The sequence below is a fragment of the Camelus bactrianus genome, chromosome 10 (genome assembly GCF_048773025.1).
Source record: "Camelus bactrianus isolate YW-2024 breed Bactrian camel chromosome 10, ASM4877302v1, whole genome shotgun sequence".
Taxonomy (NCBI): domain Eukaryota; kingdom Metazoa; phylum Chordata; class Mammalia; order Artiodactyla; family Camelidae; genus Camelus; species Camelus bactrianus.
In genome coordinates, this window is record NC_133548.1 from 64391246 (window position 1) to 64406855 (window position 15610).

Below are 15610 nucleotides of genomic sequence, written 5' to 3' on the forward strand. Positions count from 1 at the left end.
TGCCTCCTGCTGAAATCATAACTGACATTTTCAAAGGTGACAATAACTATACATTTTGCACAACTTACACTCTGGCAATATTCCATTAATGCAATATCAAGTGATTATAAGAAATGTCACAAGAAAACCATGGGTCAGGAAGAAATAAGGGGACAAATAACTCTGACAATGCTGATGTCTTTCAGAATGCATGTCCAATAATTAAGCAGAAACACACATAGGCAAGTATGTTACTCCAATATTAATATGATAAATAAATATATATAAAAGCAAATAATCAGTGTTCGGTTTTGCCAATTTTATTGAACCAATAAAATTCCTACTAATAACAATGAAATAAATTTCTGCAAGTATAAATGTGATACAGTTTAACAAAACCCATTGTTCTGTACCTATAAATAGATTTTCAAAATGTCATAAAAAGTGCAGTTATGAATTGTTAACATGTTAATACACAGTTCCTTTATTTCAAATGTGTTTGGCTTGACTCACTAACAGTTCCTTCTGCATCTGTTCAAATAATATCCATCCCTCCAAAAAAAAAAAAAAAAAAAAGGCATGAAAGCACTAGAATATTACACATAAACTGATCCATTCAGGTCAGCTTTAGTCAGAGTTGTAAAATCAGCAACATAAGAAAAATAAAACCTAGTTATACATACAAAAAGCTTCCATGGGTTCTATATTCTCCTTTACTGCTGACTCGTGTGGAGGGCATAATAGCTGAAAAGGCTTATATGGTTAACTACCTTAGACTACATCTACAGGGTCTGATTCGCCAGAACGAGTTTAAAGTGGCTGTTTATCAAGTTTGCTATTTTCAGAATTGAAACTATAAATGTAAGACTGCCATTCGACGCTGAAAATTGTGTGGATCCTAAATTGCATCAATGATCTATTTGATAAAAGCTTATTCTAATTGAAAACCTTATAGAGTAAGAGACTGTATATAGAGCAGTCTTAAAGATCACGTCGTCTGCCTCACGTTAGTCCAAAGACACGTGCTTCGTAAAAAAAAAAAAAAAATTACAGTAACAAAGCACAGGACTACAAAGGCGAAAACATCACAGCTTCTGATTACATTGAATAAAAAGTACCGAGGAACGCAAAAGACGATTCTGTATTAATACTGATGAATTAAAGAACTCTAACAGACTTTTCACAGCATGCTACATATATCACTCACAACTTAAGGATAAAATGATGTCTAAAATTGAAAGATAAGAAGTTGGCAATCTGATTTCATGTGCAATTCAGCTACAGAGTCTTAATATATACATTCATGATGTAGCTGCCCTGCAAAATCAGGATTTTTTTTCTTTTTTGTAAAAAGAGATTTCAAGTTCAAATCCTATTTCATAAGCTAAAGGATACATCCAGTTCTTCCATGACCAGGAAAGGTTATTTTCAGGTTTGAAGGAGCTAATCCAAGTAGCAAGGCCATATTCCAAGCTGACCTGACTGGGTTCTTTGTAACCTTGCTCCAACTGTGCATGTGGCCGTGACTCTTCCATTCGCATGGAGAAGATGCCAGGCTGGCTTGTGGTTTGTTTTCCATGTCTATCTGATTTCGGATTGAAAAGAGTAAATGTGAAGAGAAAGAGGAAGGGAAAAAATTGTATTTTCTTTCCGGGGACGATACACGGATGCGATGGAAATATCTGCACTGGAGGCAGAGTTTGGATTTGTTTCCTTGATGAACAAGGGTACCATTTAACTCTTACTTTTTATTTTGGAGAACCAGTGAAATTCAGAAAGAAGAAAAGTCTCAACATGACAAAGGAAACTTCTCAGCTACCCAAGGATCCGTTTCCTTTTATCCCACTTTTTGATCCTTCCTTATCAGATTTAGGAGTCAGGTGAAAATTTGTAAAGGCTGATTAATTTAAGACAGAGATGTATAATTAGTTTCGTTCAGTAAGTGTCGTAATGCATACACTCTGCTCATCAGGATTCATAAACAGTATTTTAGCATTAAAGATGAGAGAGTGTCTCTCCCTTTGATATTCTGTTAAAATTATACATTCACTTTCTAAGAGGTTAAATTGAGGGGTGCAAGAAAATAGACTGTACCAGCAAATTTATATACCAAAATTATATTTATCATATTTAGACTTACTAACGTTGGATGTTGTCCTATGAGCTGCAAAACGAGGTGTTTGTTCTAGTGGCTGTTTTATAGTATGCACGTCATTACTTCAAAGATTTCCACAAGCATTGAAAAGAATCAGATATTCATCCCCCCCACCCCTATATTTCTTCTTTTCCAACTCTACTTCATGGTGGTGCAGTCATAATTAATTTAAAGCTAGAATGAACACTTCATGACATACGATTTAATAAAAACCATTCCCATCAGTCTCCATTATTAAAGTCTCATTTCTTAACTAGGCATCTGTCTACTCCTGGGCCCTTAAAGGCGTTTACTAGACTCTGCTGCCAGGTTGGGCAGTTCAGGAATGGGCGTGGAAGTCATCCAAAGATCACAGTAATGTGTTTTTTCAAATAGGGTGGTTTGTCTTCGGGTCAGGCAACCACCTACAGATACACGCGCCCCACCACGGAAACCTGACAGTTTTCATCCATGAGCCACACCAAGTAGGCACTGGCTAGAGAGGAAGTGTGGTCGCTTCCTCCTCCTCTGTGTTCCTTCCTCCTCTTCCTGTTCCTTAACGATGCTGTCCAGACACCCCGGAAGTGCAGCCAGGGGAACAGAGACCCCAGCGCAGCCCGTTCCCTTCTCATCCCCAGGCACGTGACCCCCGTGAGAACAAGCTGGGAATGGGGCTTTGAAGCTCCGTCTAACCCGGGAGAGCCTGCTCAAACCCTCATGTCGCCAATTTTGTGGCCTTTTATCTACATTAAAAATCAGATGGGCTCCTGTGATCCAACAGGACCACCTAAACACCCTTTACATGTCCTTCTGTTGGAAATGTGTTTCAAGGACCGAATGACACCAGTCGAAAGAGTGTCTGCCGGAAACTTCCTGTGCCACTGCCGGGTTACAGATCCCTCTGGACTGCCGGATAATTTCAACTTCACATTCAAATAACTTGGACTAATGCAGGTGTCTATAACCTAATATAGATCCAGGTTAGGATGGCAATTCGATCGCTTTAAAATCCTGCTAAATGCTAAATTCTGCATGGTAGAAATAGTTCAATTTCTGTATCATGTATAAATATAAAGATTCTTACTTCGATAGAAGGCAAACATCTTCTATGATTTATTTAAAATATGGAAGTAGTATTACTGAACAACAGAGGTGAATCCATGAAAAGGCTGGATACTCTGAATTCATAGGCTCTTTGGGGATGAGGTAGAGGAGAGCAAGTATTTTGGCGGCTGGGAAAGGGCAGGGCAGTGTGGGGTGGACGAGACCACAGGGGGTGTTGCATAATACCTGGTGGGGTGTCTAGGGCAGAGGTTAGCCAAAATATAGCTGGGTGGTCGCGGGATTCACAGGGAGTGGGGGCAAAGTCGTATTCTTAATGAATGGAGGAAAAAGCAACTCGGAAAAGTAAATGCTGGTGACTATCAGCAGGTGGCTGGTGACGTTTGGTGTGGATTGTGAAAAGGCCTTCGGACCAAGATGGGCTGAGGGGAGGAGAGAGAGCATGGTAGAGGTCGAGGCACTTGGAGGAAGAGAAAGCAGGCGGGAAAGGGCGGGCTCAGTGTAGGCAGGAGCTCCCGCAACCGGAAGAGCTCCTTTAGATTAGGTGTGTGATGCTGAGGGCAGCCACGCTCTGAGAATTCTGGTCCACGTGTTCTGGGGAAAAGCTTTTCCCTCCTCACGGGGCCCTGCCTTGACACTTAACCTCCACCTCCATGATCCATTTCACCCCAGCTATTCTTGTTCTAGGTCTCACCTGAGCCACATTGGCATGGAAGTAAGCTCCACGTACAGGGGGCACTGAAGTTCTGTTGACTGAGACGAATACATTCACGTTACAGTACTGTTTTAAGGAAAGACTGCTGAATTTGATTCTCAGTCTCCAGAGGGGCATACTAGGAAAACATAGTTTATGATGATGGCCACCTAGAGTAGGTTCCGACTAAAAAAATTAGGTAACTTAAAACTCGATCTGAATAGAGGAGCCACATGTCTCTCGGTTTGCTGTTGAATTATACTACTTAGAAAATTTCATATGCTATTTACATAACATTATTGTTGCATAATTTTTACTCCACGCAAGACCGTCTGTTTGCATAAAAGAGGAAAAAGTCCCATTTATGATAAAGAGAAGAGTTTAAGGTCTTGCTTTCCAGAGGCAGGATTTAGAATCGTCTCTCAAACACAACAGAAACAAAACAAAAACCTCAGTTTACTAGCACAGTGCAAATCATTTTTATAACATGCACTGTCATTTATTTTTGTCCCTGACGAATTGTTCCTAGAGAGTTAAAGAATCTCACCATCATGTACGCATGCACTCTGCATGAAAGCGGGGGACTATTTTTAAGCATAGATCTTTAATTGTGGGTAATTTCATTTTGCTGCGGCATAAAAATCTAAGATTTTGGATTTAAAAACTATAAGGTGGGAAAAAGTGTTGCTCGGGAATAACGTTCATTAGTTTTTAGGAGCATTTAAAATCTTTAAGGGATTTTATAACACAAATGAAATAGGGGCTCTGGTTCATACATGATTTTGATATAAAGCTTACATTGAGTTTTCTGTTCTAAGAGAGCCCCATGTTGCTCTGTTGTTCTTATTTGGGTTTTGAGCCGTAATTACAGGCCAAGGCCATGCCCCAGATTCCACATTAGCCACCTTATATTTAAAAAGTACCCCAAACGGGACCAAGATTCTTCCTGAGTCTGAGACAATACGCTTAACTCAAAAAGGCTAAGAAAGGAGTAAGTGGTCCCATCTCAAAGGCCTGTTTCCTCTAATTGTCACCAGTCTGTCTGAGGAGGCCCGATCCGAAGTCCAGGCGGCTGCCTGGCCCCTCCCACAGTCAAGGGACAGAGTTAAAGATGTACTTTTAGATGAGAGAGCATTTAGATGTTTCTTAAGGTGATCTGAGAAAGTAAGAATTACAGCCGAAGTGGGAAAACTCGAAATTCAAAAGTAAACAGACATCGCTCAAGCATGTACATCGGTGGGTTATTGGACTAATTTTAAAATAATAAGCAACGAAGTCAGAGACTTGACATTTGCGTGTGCTTTTGCTCACCGACACTCACACATGTAAGTTTGGCACAACGTGAGCTCGAGGTGTGGGTGAGCAGAGCGTATAATCGCCTATAATCAGCTCATTGTACCAACTGAACCAGGTATCTCTTTTAAAAATATCACATTTGCATATAAAAAAGCTACACTATAAATGACTACATAGTAAATTCATTACTCTGAAAAAAATACCACCCTGGAAAACCGCATCAGAATTTCAAGCGCGCACTAGATGAAGCTCACAGCAACCGCGCCGTGAGATGGTATTCACAACCTGCAGAGCTGTGCGCGCTGCCTCTCGGGAGGTGCCTTGGCACCTTCGGAAGTCAATTTTTCTAGGCTGAGTCAGTGAGGTTCATAGATAGATTGTTTTGTTTTTGTTTAGAGTTCCAAGTCGACTGATTTTCCTGGTTAGCAATGAGATAGGTTTATGCTGAGCTAAAAAGAAACCTTGCTAAGAAAGAGATCCAGTAAAGGCACTAAGAATCCCATAACCCAGACTCCAACGACTTAACGTTTCTGGGGGAAAAAACACAAGAACAAAAACTAAGTGGCCATTTTAGTTACTTAAACCTTGTTTCCCCTTTTGGTCTCAAGCTCATCGGGTGTTCCGTGAGAATTTCTCCTCCTTTTCAATACACAAAGGTCATTTTTTATCCTGTCATACGGGTCACCTGCGCAAAAATATAGGGCTATTAACAGAAAGAATTCTAGTTAAAAAAAAAAGTCAGGAATAAAGGATATCCTCAATTTGAAAGTTCTAAAATCAGGGAAGTGAAATGGACATGCATGTAGCTGTTCGTATTTGCCATTCCCCTGAATACCTTCTCTGTAGTAAATACATGTCTATATAATGTCATATGGAATAAAATCAACATATGGTTTATGCAATAAACAAAACAGAATAGATCTGGCACAAGTTCTTTGAATAATCTCTTTAAATAAACCACCCTGTCTTAAAAAAATTGGTCATTTTTTTTCCTCACATGGAAGATTGCAACCAAGATCCTAGAATCTAAAAATGCAGAACCAACTTATCTTCATAGGCTTACAGTCATCTTTCTAAGTCTCTTATCTGGAACAAAACCTAAAAGAAAGCAACCTAGTGGATTGTACCAGAAAAGGGTGATGAGTGGAAGGGAGAAATGATTTAACAAAACACTAGTCCACGATTCTTTCATGAGAGAAAAAAGAAGTAAGTCCTATCTAACAGGTAAGTCTAAAATGAAATCTAAGTGGGAACTCTAATGGGACAATTTAACTCTATCATTCACTAGGAGAAAATGGATCTGTTTTTTAAAAAAAATTAGCATGTTTGTGTAAAATTCAAGTCATCCTTAATTAACCCAAAAGTGTTTAAGCAGTGCAGCCGTGTCCTACTGGAGAGCTGTAAGCGTCTCTTCAGGCACTTCACTGGGTCAGTAACATAATGCAAATTAAAGCTATAAACACACAATGTTGTGCTCTGTGAAGGTCGTCTAATCCAGCAACAGAAACCAATGCAAAAATGTGACTTTTGGGGTATTTTTTTCCTCCCTTAAGACTTGCTATCTTTTTTAAACCAGTCGTCCAAAGAGATTTTTCTGGGGAAGGGGATGCTTTGGCATTGCGAAAGGAACATTGTTCAACCCCAGGAAGGCAAAAAGCCTTGTGCAATAAAGAAATCTGAACACAATTTCTTTATGGCTCTGTTTTCAAAGGACACTTCTGCAGTGACATAACAGGGGGAAAGTTTAGTTGAGTTTTTTTTTTTTTTAACATATTGCACTCTTTTGTTCTTGCTGTTGTTCAATCACATTAATGCATAGAAACACAATTTTTTTTAACCTTTGAATAATTAACTGTTTAAACTATCATCAGAAAAACCATGGAAAATAAGTTCTAAAAGCCTAACAGGAAAAAAATATAGGTATATTAACCTCTGCTTTCTCTGCTTACGGCAATATAGAAAACACTATGAGAAACGAAAAATGTGCAAAGAAAATTTTTGGTCAGTCTTGTGTGGGTACATGTTGTTGCTATGTGCCAGCTAAGTGACCTGTAAGCAGCACTGTGAGCACTGATTGTTTACGATGACTGAGGATTACTGTCAGTGATAGAAAGGATTGTGCATAATTCCACTTTGAATATATACATCTGCTATGGAAATCTGAAACTTCTGTTTCCAAAGAGAAGAAAAGAGCTGAATTTGGCATTTCAGTAGCATGCTATAGAATTCATCATGATTAATTTCACATTAAGTTATGGACAATGGCTGTATCACATTTCATGTTATCGCCAATAGCAGTAAAAAAAAAAAAACCCCAAACAAACAAACAAACAAACAAACAAAAAATAAACAGTGCCTGACAAATAATCTCCTGGGGACACAGATGAGTGTCCTGTGAGCAGCTTAGTTAGACAGCGCATGCTTCTCCGCCACCAGATTTAGGACACAACGGTAACATTTTAGAATGGCCGGAGGAGGTCATTCATTGCTGAATTCCAATATCTGAAAAACAGTTGCTTGAGCAGATTGTAAGCGCTTTTCCTTATTTAAAAAAAAAAAAAAAAAAAAAAAAAAAAAAAAAGGAAAGAACAAAAATACACGAAACACACAAAACCCCAAAGCGCGGAAGTTAAGCGTTAACAAACCGGGTCCGTGATTTATGACCGGGATCCAAAAACCCAACTACGAACAATGCAAAGTAGTGCTCCTCAGCATTATTTTTTGCAATCGTTAGTCATGTTAAGCATCGAGAAAAAGAAAACACATCATTGCACATTACAGCCGCCCCCCCAAAACGGCTAAACTTTGACACTAGAGAATTGGATGATGTCTGATGCTACATCACAAACAGCTTCTGATGTATATCCTATGGGAAAAGGTCTTTACACACATGTGACGTGTTCCCTGGGTGACGCTTCAGGTCAAATGCCGGGTGATGGCACGAAGCGCGTAGAGGAGTTCGGCTTGCATCCGCGCTTCCATCAGAAGTAAATTCACGTGAACCTGCAAACCAAAGTGTTATCCCTTTAGTGATCGTTACAAACAACTGAAAACATTTTCATCTTTTTTTCATGGATCAGACATCCACAAAGGTTTTTCATGGGTAATTCAGACACATGTACGAATACACACGCCTGGGCATATTTATGAATAGACAAGATGTAACATTCATAAGAAAACCGCGTTTATTTAAAAAAAAAAATGGCCCGTGAGCGGTAAAAATGACCCCTAACGTCTTAAAACTTCCAACAGTTTTGTTAGAATATGTGTTATGTAAAGCCAATCAATCTTTGGGGTTGTAAAATAAAACTGATGTTTACAAATTCCGATTTTCCGACAAATTATACTTTCTTCCAGTTGTGAAATCTGATAGGGCTAAAAATCGGTCCTACGTTTCTTATGGTTTATGCTTATTCCTTGCAAAGCTTTTCAAAACATTTCTTACTATTCGCAGGCACACCTCGTTTTATCGCGCTTTGATTTACTGCACTTCACAGATACTGAGTTTTTTACAAACTGAAGGTTTGTGGCAACCCTGCATTGAGTGAGTTTACTGGAGTCATTTTTCAAGCAGCATTCGCTCACCTCGTGCCTCTGTGTCACATCTGGTAATTCTCACATTTCAAACCCTCCACCAGCAAAAAGATTATGACTCACTGAAGGTTCAGATGATGATTAGCATTTTTTAGCAATAAAGTATTTTTCAGTTAAGGTATGTGCATTGTTTTTAAGACAACACTTTTGCATACTTAATAGACTACAGTATTGTGTAAACATACTTTTATATGCACTGGGAAACCAGAATATCCTATGACTCGCTTTATTGTGATATTCACTTTACTGCAGTGGTTCGGAACCAAATCCACAATATCTCCGAGGCATGCCTGTACTTGGAAGACGGTAGAGTGAAAATCTGAAGCTTGAAGCAGCTTGGAATTAGCGTCTGGTACTCGGATATGCATAGCTTGCCTAGAGTCTTTCAGATACAGCTGTGAACAAGCATCTAATTTCTTTCGGAGGCACACATCTCATCTGAGAAGCTGAAATGATTATCCACATATTTTCAAAAATTTTTACAAAGAAATGTGTTATGATATTATACTCAATTTATTTTGGTATCTTTCCAGAGGTTAGATATATTTTGGACTTATTCTCTCGATGAGTAAGGAGAATTTCTCGACACTACCTAGTAAAAGGAGAAAGTCTAATGCAAACATAGGAGCAGGGCCTAAAAATCCACCAAGGAGAGATGCTGGAGATAAGGGGGTATTTATCTGATGTGTGATCGGCTCTGAGACTTCCAGTCTGTTAGGTACTGAGGGCATAACATTCTCTATCAAAGTCACACAGTAAATTAGTGAATATTAGGACCCTAAAATTTTTTCTTACTCTCAAACTTGGAAACTGAAGTATAAATAGAAGATTCTTAAACTAAGGTCAGAAGACCTCAGATTAAGGCCATACTTACACTATTATGTTGGTAAAGATCTTTAACACTCTTTGGGTCTTAAATAATGATTCCTATATATATGTCAATCCAAATAAATATTCTCATATAATAATATAATTGGCTCAAAGGATCTGCATTAGATTGTCAAAATACTAAACTACCAATTGGAATAAGAAACTATTGTTCTAATAGGTTAACTGCAATGGCTAGAGTTAAAGAACCTCTAAATGGGTATGTCTTCTGGGCCAAGATACATTTATACCTGACACAACATCTCCGTAGGTTTGATTTTTATTAATAGTTAGAATGGTAGACACTGTCCCAAATGTACTTTTAAATTATCAGCATTCAGATCCAATCTTTCAAAGGCCAGAGCTAAACTTTTACTTGAGACACCACACGGGACAAAACACATAACCAAAATTTAGTTATTATTCAATAAACCTGAATTTTAAAACATTGAAAAAAAAAACCAAACAAACAGATGGTGAGATGATGCCAATTCCATTTTCCAGTGGCCCTAATTTATTAATATTTTCATGTATAATTTTTCAGAATCATTACTTCTTATATTGAACAGTTGTCTATGGTATAATGTTGAGCTGTGAAACACACCTTTTCTGAGTGTTTGAACTGACGCCAGTAACTGTCATACATGCGCTTGGTCGTCCTCTCCGGATAGCAGGTCACCGTCTTAATGTAAACCTTCAGGCTTCGTTCAAGTAATTGATTAACTTCTCCATAATCATAGTCATCATACCTATAAGCAATATGGCAACACGCTTTATGATGACAAAATCAAAATTTCTGATTTCTGAAGGTGTACCAAGGCACACTTATTATCTAGTAATTAAATACCAGAAGTTCATTAATTCATTCATCTAACAGATATTTATTGAGTACCTAGTATGTGCCAGGTACTTTCCATGCACTCCTCTAGGCATTGGTGATACACTGGTGAAACACTAATGCACAAAACAGACAAACACCCCTGGTCTAGTGGAATTTAAATTCTACGGAGAAAAAAAAGAAAAAAAATGAAAAAGATAACAATATAATCTATCAGACAGTGATAACTGCTATGGAGACAAAATGCAACTGGGGGCTGGGAGGAGAGGTGTGATTTTAGACAGAGTGGGCAGGAAGGCTTCTCTGAGAGGCTGACATTTGAGCAAATACCAGGAGAAAGAGCAAGAGTAAAAGCCCTAAGGCGGGAGTGTAGCATTTCAAGGCAGAGGGAATAATCAATTGTGTCCAACGCTATTGACTAGTCAGATAAAAGATGCTACTGAGAACTGACCCCGGCAGGGAGCTAAGCAGAGGTCATCGGCAACCTCAGTGCGAGCAGATTTGTTGGCATGGTAGGGGAAAAGCCTGAGACTCTAGTCAGTTCAAGAGAGGGTGGGAGATGAGAAAATGGTGTTGGCAGATATACAAAATTTTTTCAAAAAGATTTGCTGTGCATGAGAGCAGAAACACAAGGCAGCAGCGAGAGAGAAAAGAAGGATGAAGAAAGGGTTTCTCTAAGATGATGAGAGAAATAATGGCATGTTTATATACTGACAGGAAAAGATCTGAATAAGAGAGTAAAGTTGATTATGCAGGAGAGAGAAGGGAGGGCTGCTAGAATAGGGGTCTTTAGAAGATGAGAGGGGATGGGATGCTGTGTCCAGTGCATGGGCGTGGAGACGGTTCATCCATAACACGAGAGGAGAGAGAGCAGAGCCAACGGGCTCAGAGGCAGATGTGGGGGCAAATGTCGTAGTGGGAACTTGTGGGATTTCTCTTCTATGTTTTCTTTTCATTTTTAACCCACACATAATGCTTAGTTAAAAATAAGTATTTCCAGAATTTTAAATCAGTGTTATGGAGTAGCATCCAACAGAGAAATAGAATCACCATATTTGTTATTTATTGTCTTGAATATAATAAATACTTATCATAATTGAATTAAAATCTATTAGCATTTTTTCTTAATTAGGTTGGTATAATATCTTTTTTAAAAAGTGATGATTCTATGATAACTTACTGTCTAGGATCATAAATGGGCAAATAGCAGAGTTATTATTTACCATGATAACAGTGTCTTTTAGGCAGAATGTCTCAGTATTAGTTTATTTTTCAGGAAATTTGGGATATTTTAGTTAAAATTATAGAAACGACTTTGCTTTTTACAAACCGAAGTCTAATTCCATTCCATAAAGGCTTTCTGATACTACATCAGAAAGGACACAGTACAGAGTCAAATTCAATGTATTCTTAGCTGGGGATTTTCTCTCTCCGCAAATCCATCCCCAAACAAAAAAAGCTCTCCTGATTAGACTATTCAGTCTCATTCACTCATTTACTTCCTGTCCTCTCAATACTAATTTTCTTAATTTAGAGGCCATTTATACTGACTTAGAGTTTCTTAAGTGAGCTTATATAAGCTTTATGACAGCAGACTTTATCCTAGTTTCATTTATACCCTAATTACCTTTCATTCAAGAACCAACAAACCAATCAACCAGCACTTATTAAAGTTATTAAACGGACATCATATATATTTTTAACTGTCTAGTGCTTCCAGAAAGGATTCTCAAATTGAGTGATTGTCTCCTATTCCCAATGATTACACATGGTTTCCCTCGTTAGTAAATTCTTATTACTGTATTTATGCATGTATGTTAAGATTCACAACAAAGAAAAATGCATTTCTATAAAATTGAATTAATTTTTAAAAATCATAAGTCCACAAGTAATATTTTCTCCCTAGATGTGTATACTCCTAAACAGGATAGAAGTAAGATTCCTGTCAGAATTTTCATTTAGATATCACTTATATGTGGAATCTAAAAAAAAAAAAAAAAAAAAGACACAAATGAACTTATTTACAAAACAGAAACAGACTCACAGGAGTAGAGAACAAACTTATGGTTACCGGGGGGAAAGGGGGTGGGAAGGGATAAATTGGGAGTTCGGGATTTGCAGATACAAACTACTATATATCAAATAGATAAACAAGTTTCTACTGTATAGCACAGGGAACTATATTTAATATCTTGTAGTAATGTATAATGAAAAAGAATATGAAAATGAAAGCATGTATGTATGACTGAAACATTATGCTGTACACCAGAAATTGACGCAACATTGTAAACTGACTAGACTTCAATAAACTGAATAGAAAGGAAGGAAGGAAGGAAGGAAGAAAGGGAGAAAGAAAGAAAGAAAGAAAGAAAGAAAGAAAGAAAGAAAGAAAGAAAGAAAGAAAGAAAGAAAGAGAGAGAGAAAGAGAGAGAGAAAGAGAGAAAGAGAGAAAGAAATTTCATTTAGAGACGTATAAAGCTGTCTCCGCAATGGCCCTACCTGATTCCAAACATACAGTGAACGTAGTTAAATAAAGCTCTGCGCAGCATGGTTGTGTCCACAGCCTCGTGGGTGGCCATAGTGTTATAGGTGAGATTGTAGACCATGCGGAACTTTTCATCAAGAAGATGCCCAATGTCAGAATAAAGTCTGTTCACCAGGGAGAACCCATGATTTTCCCAGGTGTAGTCCTAAAAGAATAAAAGGTATGCAATTACACAACAGCCATTCTCCATTTAAATTCCAGGTTTTTGTTAAATATAACTACCGAGGCAAGTAAGTGGGGGTATTTCACATTTGGTTCCAAATTTGTATCTTTGCTAAGAATGTTCACATCAGTTTGTAGATGGGAGGGCCATACCGTTTCCTCCATGGGTCCAGGGTTTGGCGCCTTGGTGATAAACTCTGTCGACCTCCTGTGGGCAAGTACTATGCAAACTATACCCTTATCTGGAAGGCCTGTGGGTACGCCCAGACCCAGAAGACCTTGGACTATTCCTGTGTGACAGAACCTGCTCTGTGACATGGACAGTTAGCTGATCATCTGGATCATCTGAAACAAGCCCAGGGGAGTCAGTCTTCATTCACACTGGTACCTTCTTTTCTAGTGGTGGGGGAGAGGTGGCCCTTAAGCCCATGACTACTGGTGTATGATCTTATTACAAAATGCCTTTTTATTATAAATGTGATCATATCACTCGATTTCCTACCTGCTTCTCTCCAAAAAATGAACATTATACAAGCAACCATCTAATAATGCAAGTAACCTAATAAAGCAGTTTCCTTTTGCCTTCTTAGAGGGGAAAACATTGAAACAATAATCCACCTACTGGAACATCAAACTAGACAAGGTTGAAAAGGAGGTTAAATAAAAATATTTACAGGCTCTATCAAAATGACCTATTCATTTCTTTAGAAGTCAATTTATTGACATTTCAACAACCACAGTTAAAATGATAGTATTTATCCTCCAGTTTCTCTGAATTAAAGGCATCTCATACCTGAGCTCGGAACGTTGGCAAATGCTCCTCCCCTCGTCTGGCAAAGTCTTCATACCCAAAACCGGGGTCCTCAATATAGCGGGAGACATCAGAAGTTACAATCATGTCATCCTCAAAATCTAAGGATGGTAATGAGCAATCTAGGGTTAGGGACACCGTACAGAGTTAGAACAATGAATCAACTTCATTTTTCTCCACTTTCTAGCTTTAGCTTTTCCATGGAATTCCCAAAGTGACAATATTGACTTCATGGCTTAAAATTATATAACATATCTTTTGCTGATGTTCTGAATACAATTTCACTACCGAATACTGGCAATCATAACAGTTAGCTGTAGCTACGCAGGCAAAAAATTGACTAAATTGAAATATTTAAACAGTAGTAACAGAAGATCAAGACACGAGTTTTATTACTTAGAAAGAAATTGAGAAATTAATTATTTAGAAAAGGAAGATAGCACAGGCCTTTGAATATAAAGCCTAAACATTATTTTGATCTGTCTGGGGGATGGAGCAGGGTGTGAGGAAAGAGAACGGATGAAGGGGAAAGACTGCTTTAATCGAGTTTAATGTCAAGATGGAGTTTGTTAAAATTAGACAGTGTTTCATCTGAATGTATTCACAGTGAAAATTAGTTCGATAGAGTTCATTTTTGGCAGCCAGGGAGAAGGGCTGGAAAGGGCAAACAACAGAGAGGAAAGCGGACTTTTCGGTGCCACTGCTATGCTCTTAGTTGACTTGGGTGCTGGTTAAGCAGGAAGGCTGTGTGTAAAATTCATTAAGTTTTACTCCTAAGGGAGGTGAGCTTTTCTGTGTACATGAAAACAAAATACAATATATGAAGTAAACAATGTGCTGATGAGACTGTGATTAGAATACGATCAAAATGGCACTCAGGAAGATAGGAAGACTATAATAATATTTCAAGACATCTGACTTCTGTATATACCTTTTAATATTAAAAATTTACCACTGGAAAATTGTAAACACATGTTAATTTGGTTTAAAGGTAATTCTTTTACAACTTATTTTTTTTTTAAAGGTTAGTCTGTCTTTACAATTACTTTTTTCTGATTTCAACCACTAAAAGGGAATAAACAACCTTTATTTACTAACTTCTATTCTCAAAAGTGAACACGTATTTTTCAAAATAAAAGTAAAAAACAGTGTCTTCCATGCAGAGAATAATATTTTCCTAATCAGTGTTTTAATTACTGTTAAATAAATTCAGTATTTAATAAATAATGAATAAATATTAAATACATAGTTAATAAAACAATTTTGTGGTATAATAAAAATTATAATTCTTAAGTGGACAATCTTAAGAAGCTTAAAACACAAGTGAAATTATAGTAGTTAATCCAAAAGATCTGACAGAATGGCAGTACCTTCATTATCTTTAATCTTTGCTATTTCATGAAAATCCTAGCAATGAATATTCTTTTCTCACAAGTTTTAACCTTTCCTTAGGTCACTGGCATGAACTAATCAGGGGGCTTAATACAGGCAGGAAAAATCCAATGCCCAGGTTACCCAACTTAGGAAATAGCTTATTAAAATTCTTATATGACTTCATTACACATAAAGAGAAGAAACTGGTACTTGTGGAGGACTGACAATATACCCGGTCTAATGCTATGCACTTA

General features: G+C 37.7%; 1 protein-coding gene across 3 annotated transcripts in view; it reads right to left on the reverse strand.

Moving 5' to 3' along the window:
* Window positions 1-283: 283 nt before the first annotated feature.
* SESN3 (sestrin 3) overlaps window positions 284-15610 on the reverse strand; it is a 70293-nt gene continuing 54966 nt past the window's right edge. For 2 of the 3 annotated variants that reach the window (XM_074372903.1, XM_074372905.1), the window contains exons 7-10: window positions 13965-14104; window positions 12964-13154; window positions 10231-10375; window positions 284-8168 (exon numbers count right to left, since the gene is read on the reverse strand). In XM_074372903.1, coding sequence (XP_074229004.1) covers window positions 8082-8168; window positions 10231-10375; window positions 12964-13154; window positions 13965-14104 — 563 coding nt within the window. In that variant the 3' untranslated portion in view covers window positions 284-8081. The remainder of the gene's footprint in view (window positions 8169-10230; window positions 10376-12963; window positions 13155-13964; window positions 14105-15610) is intronic. The other variant, XM_074372904.1, reaches the window with a different exon arrangement.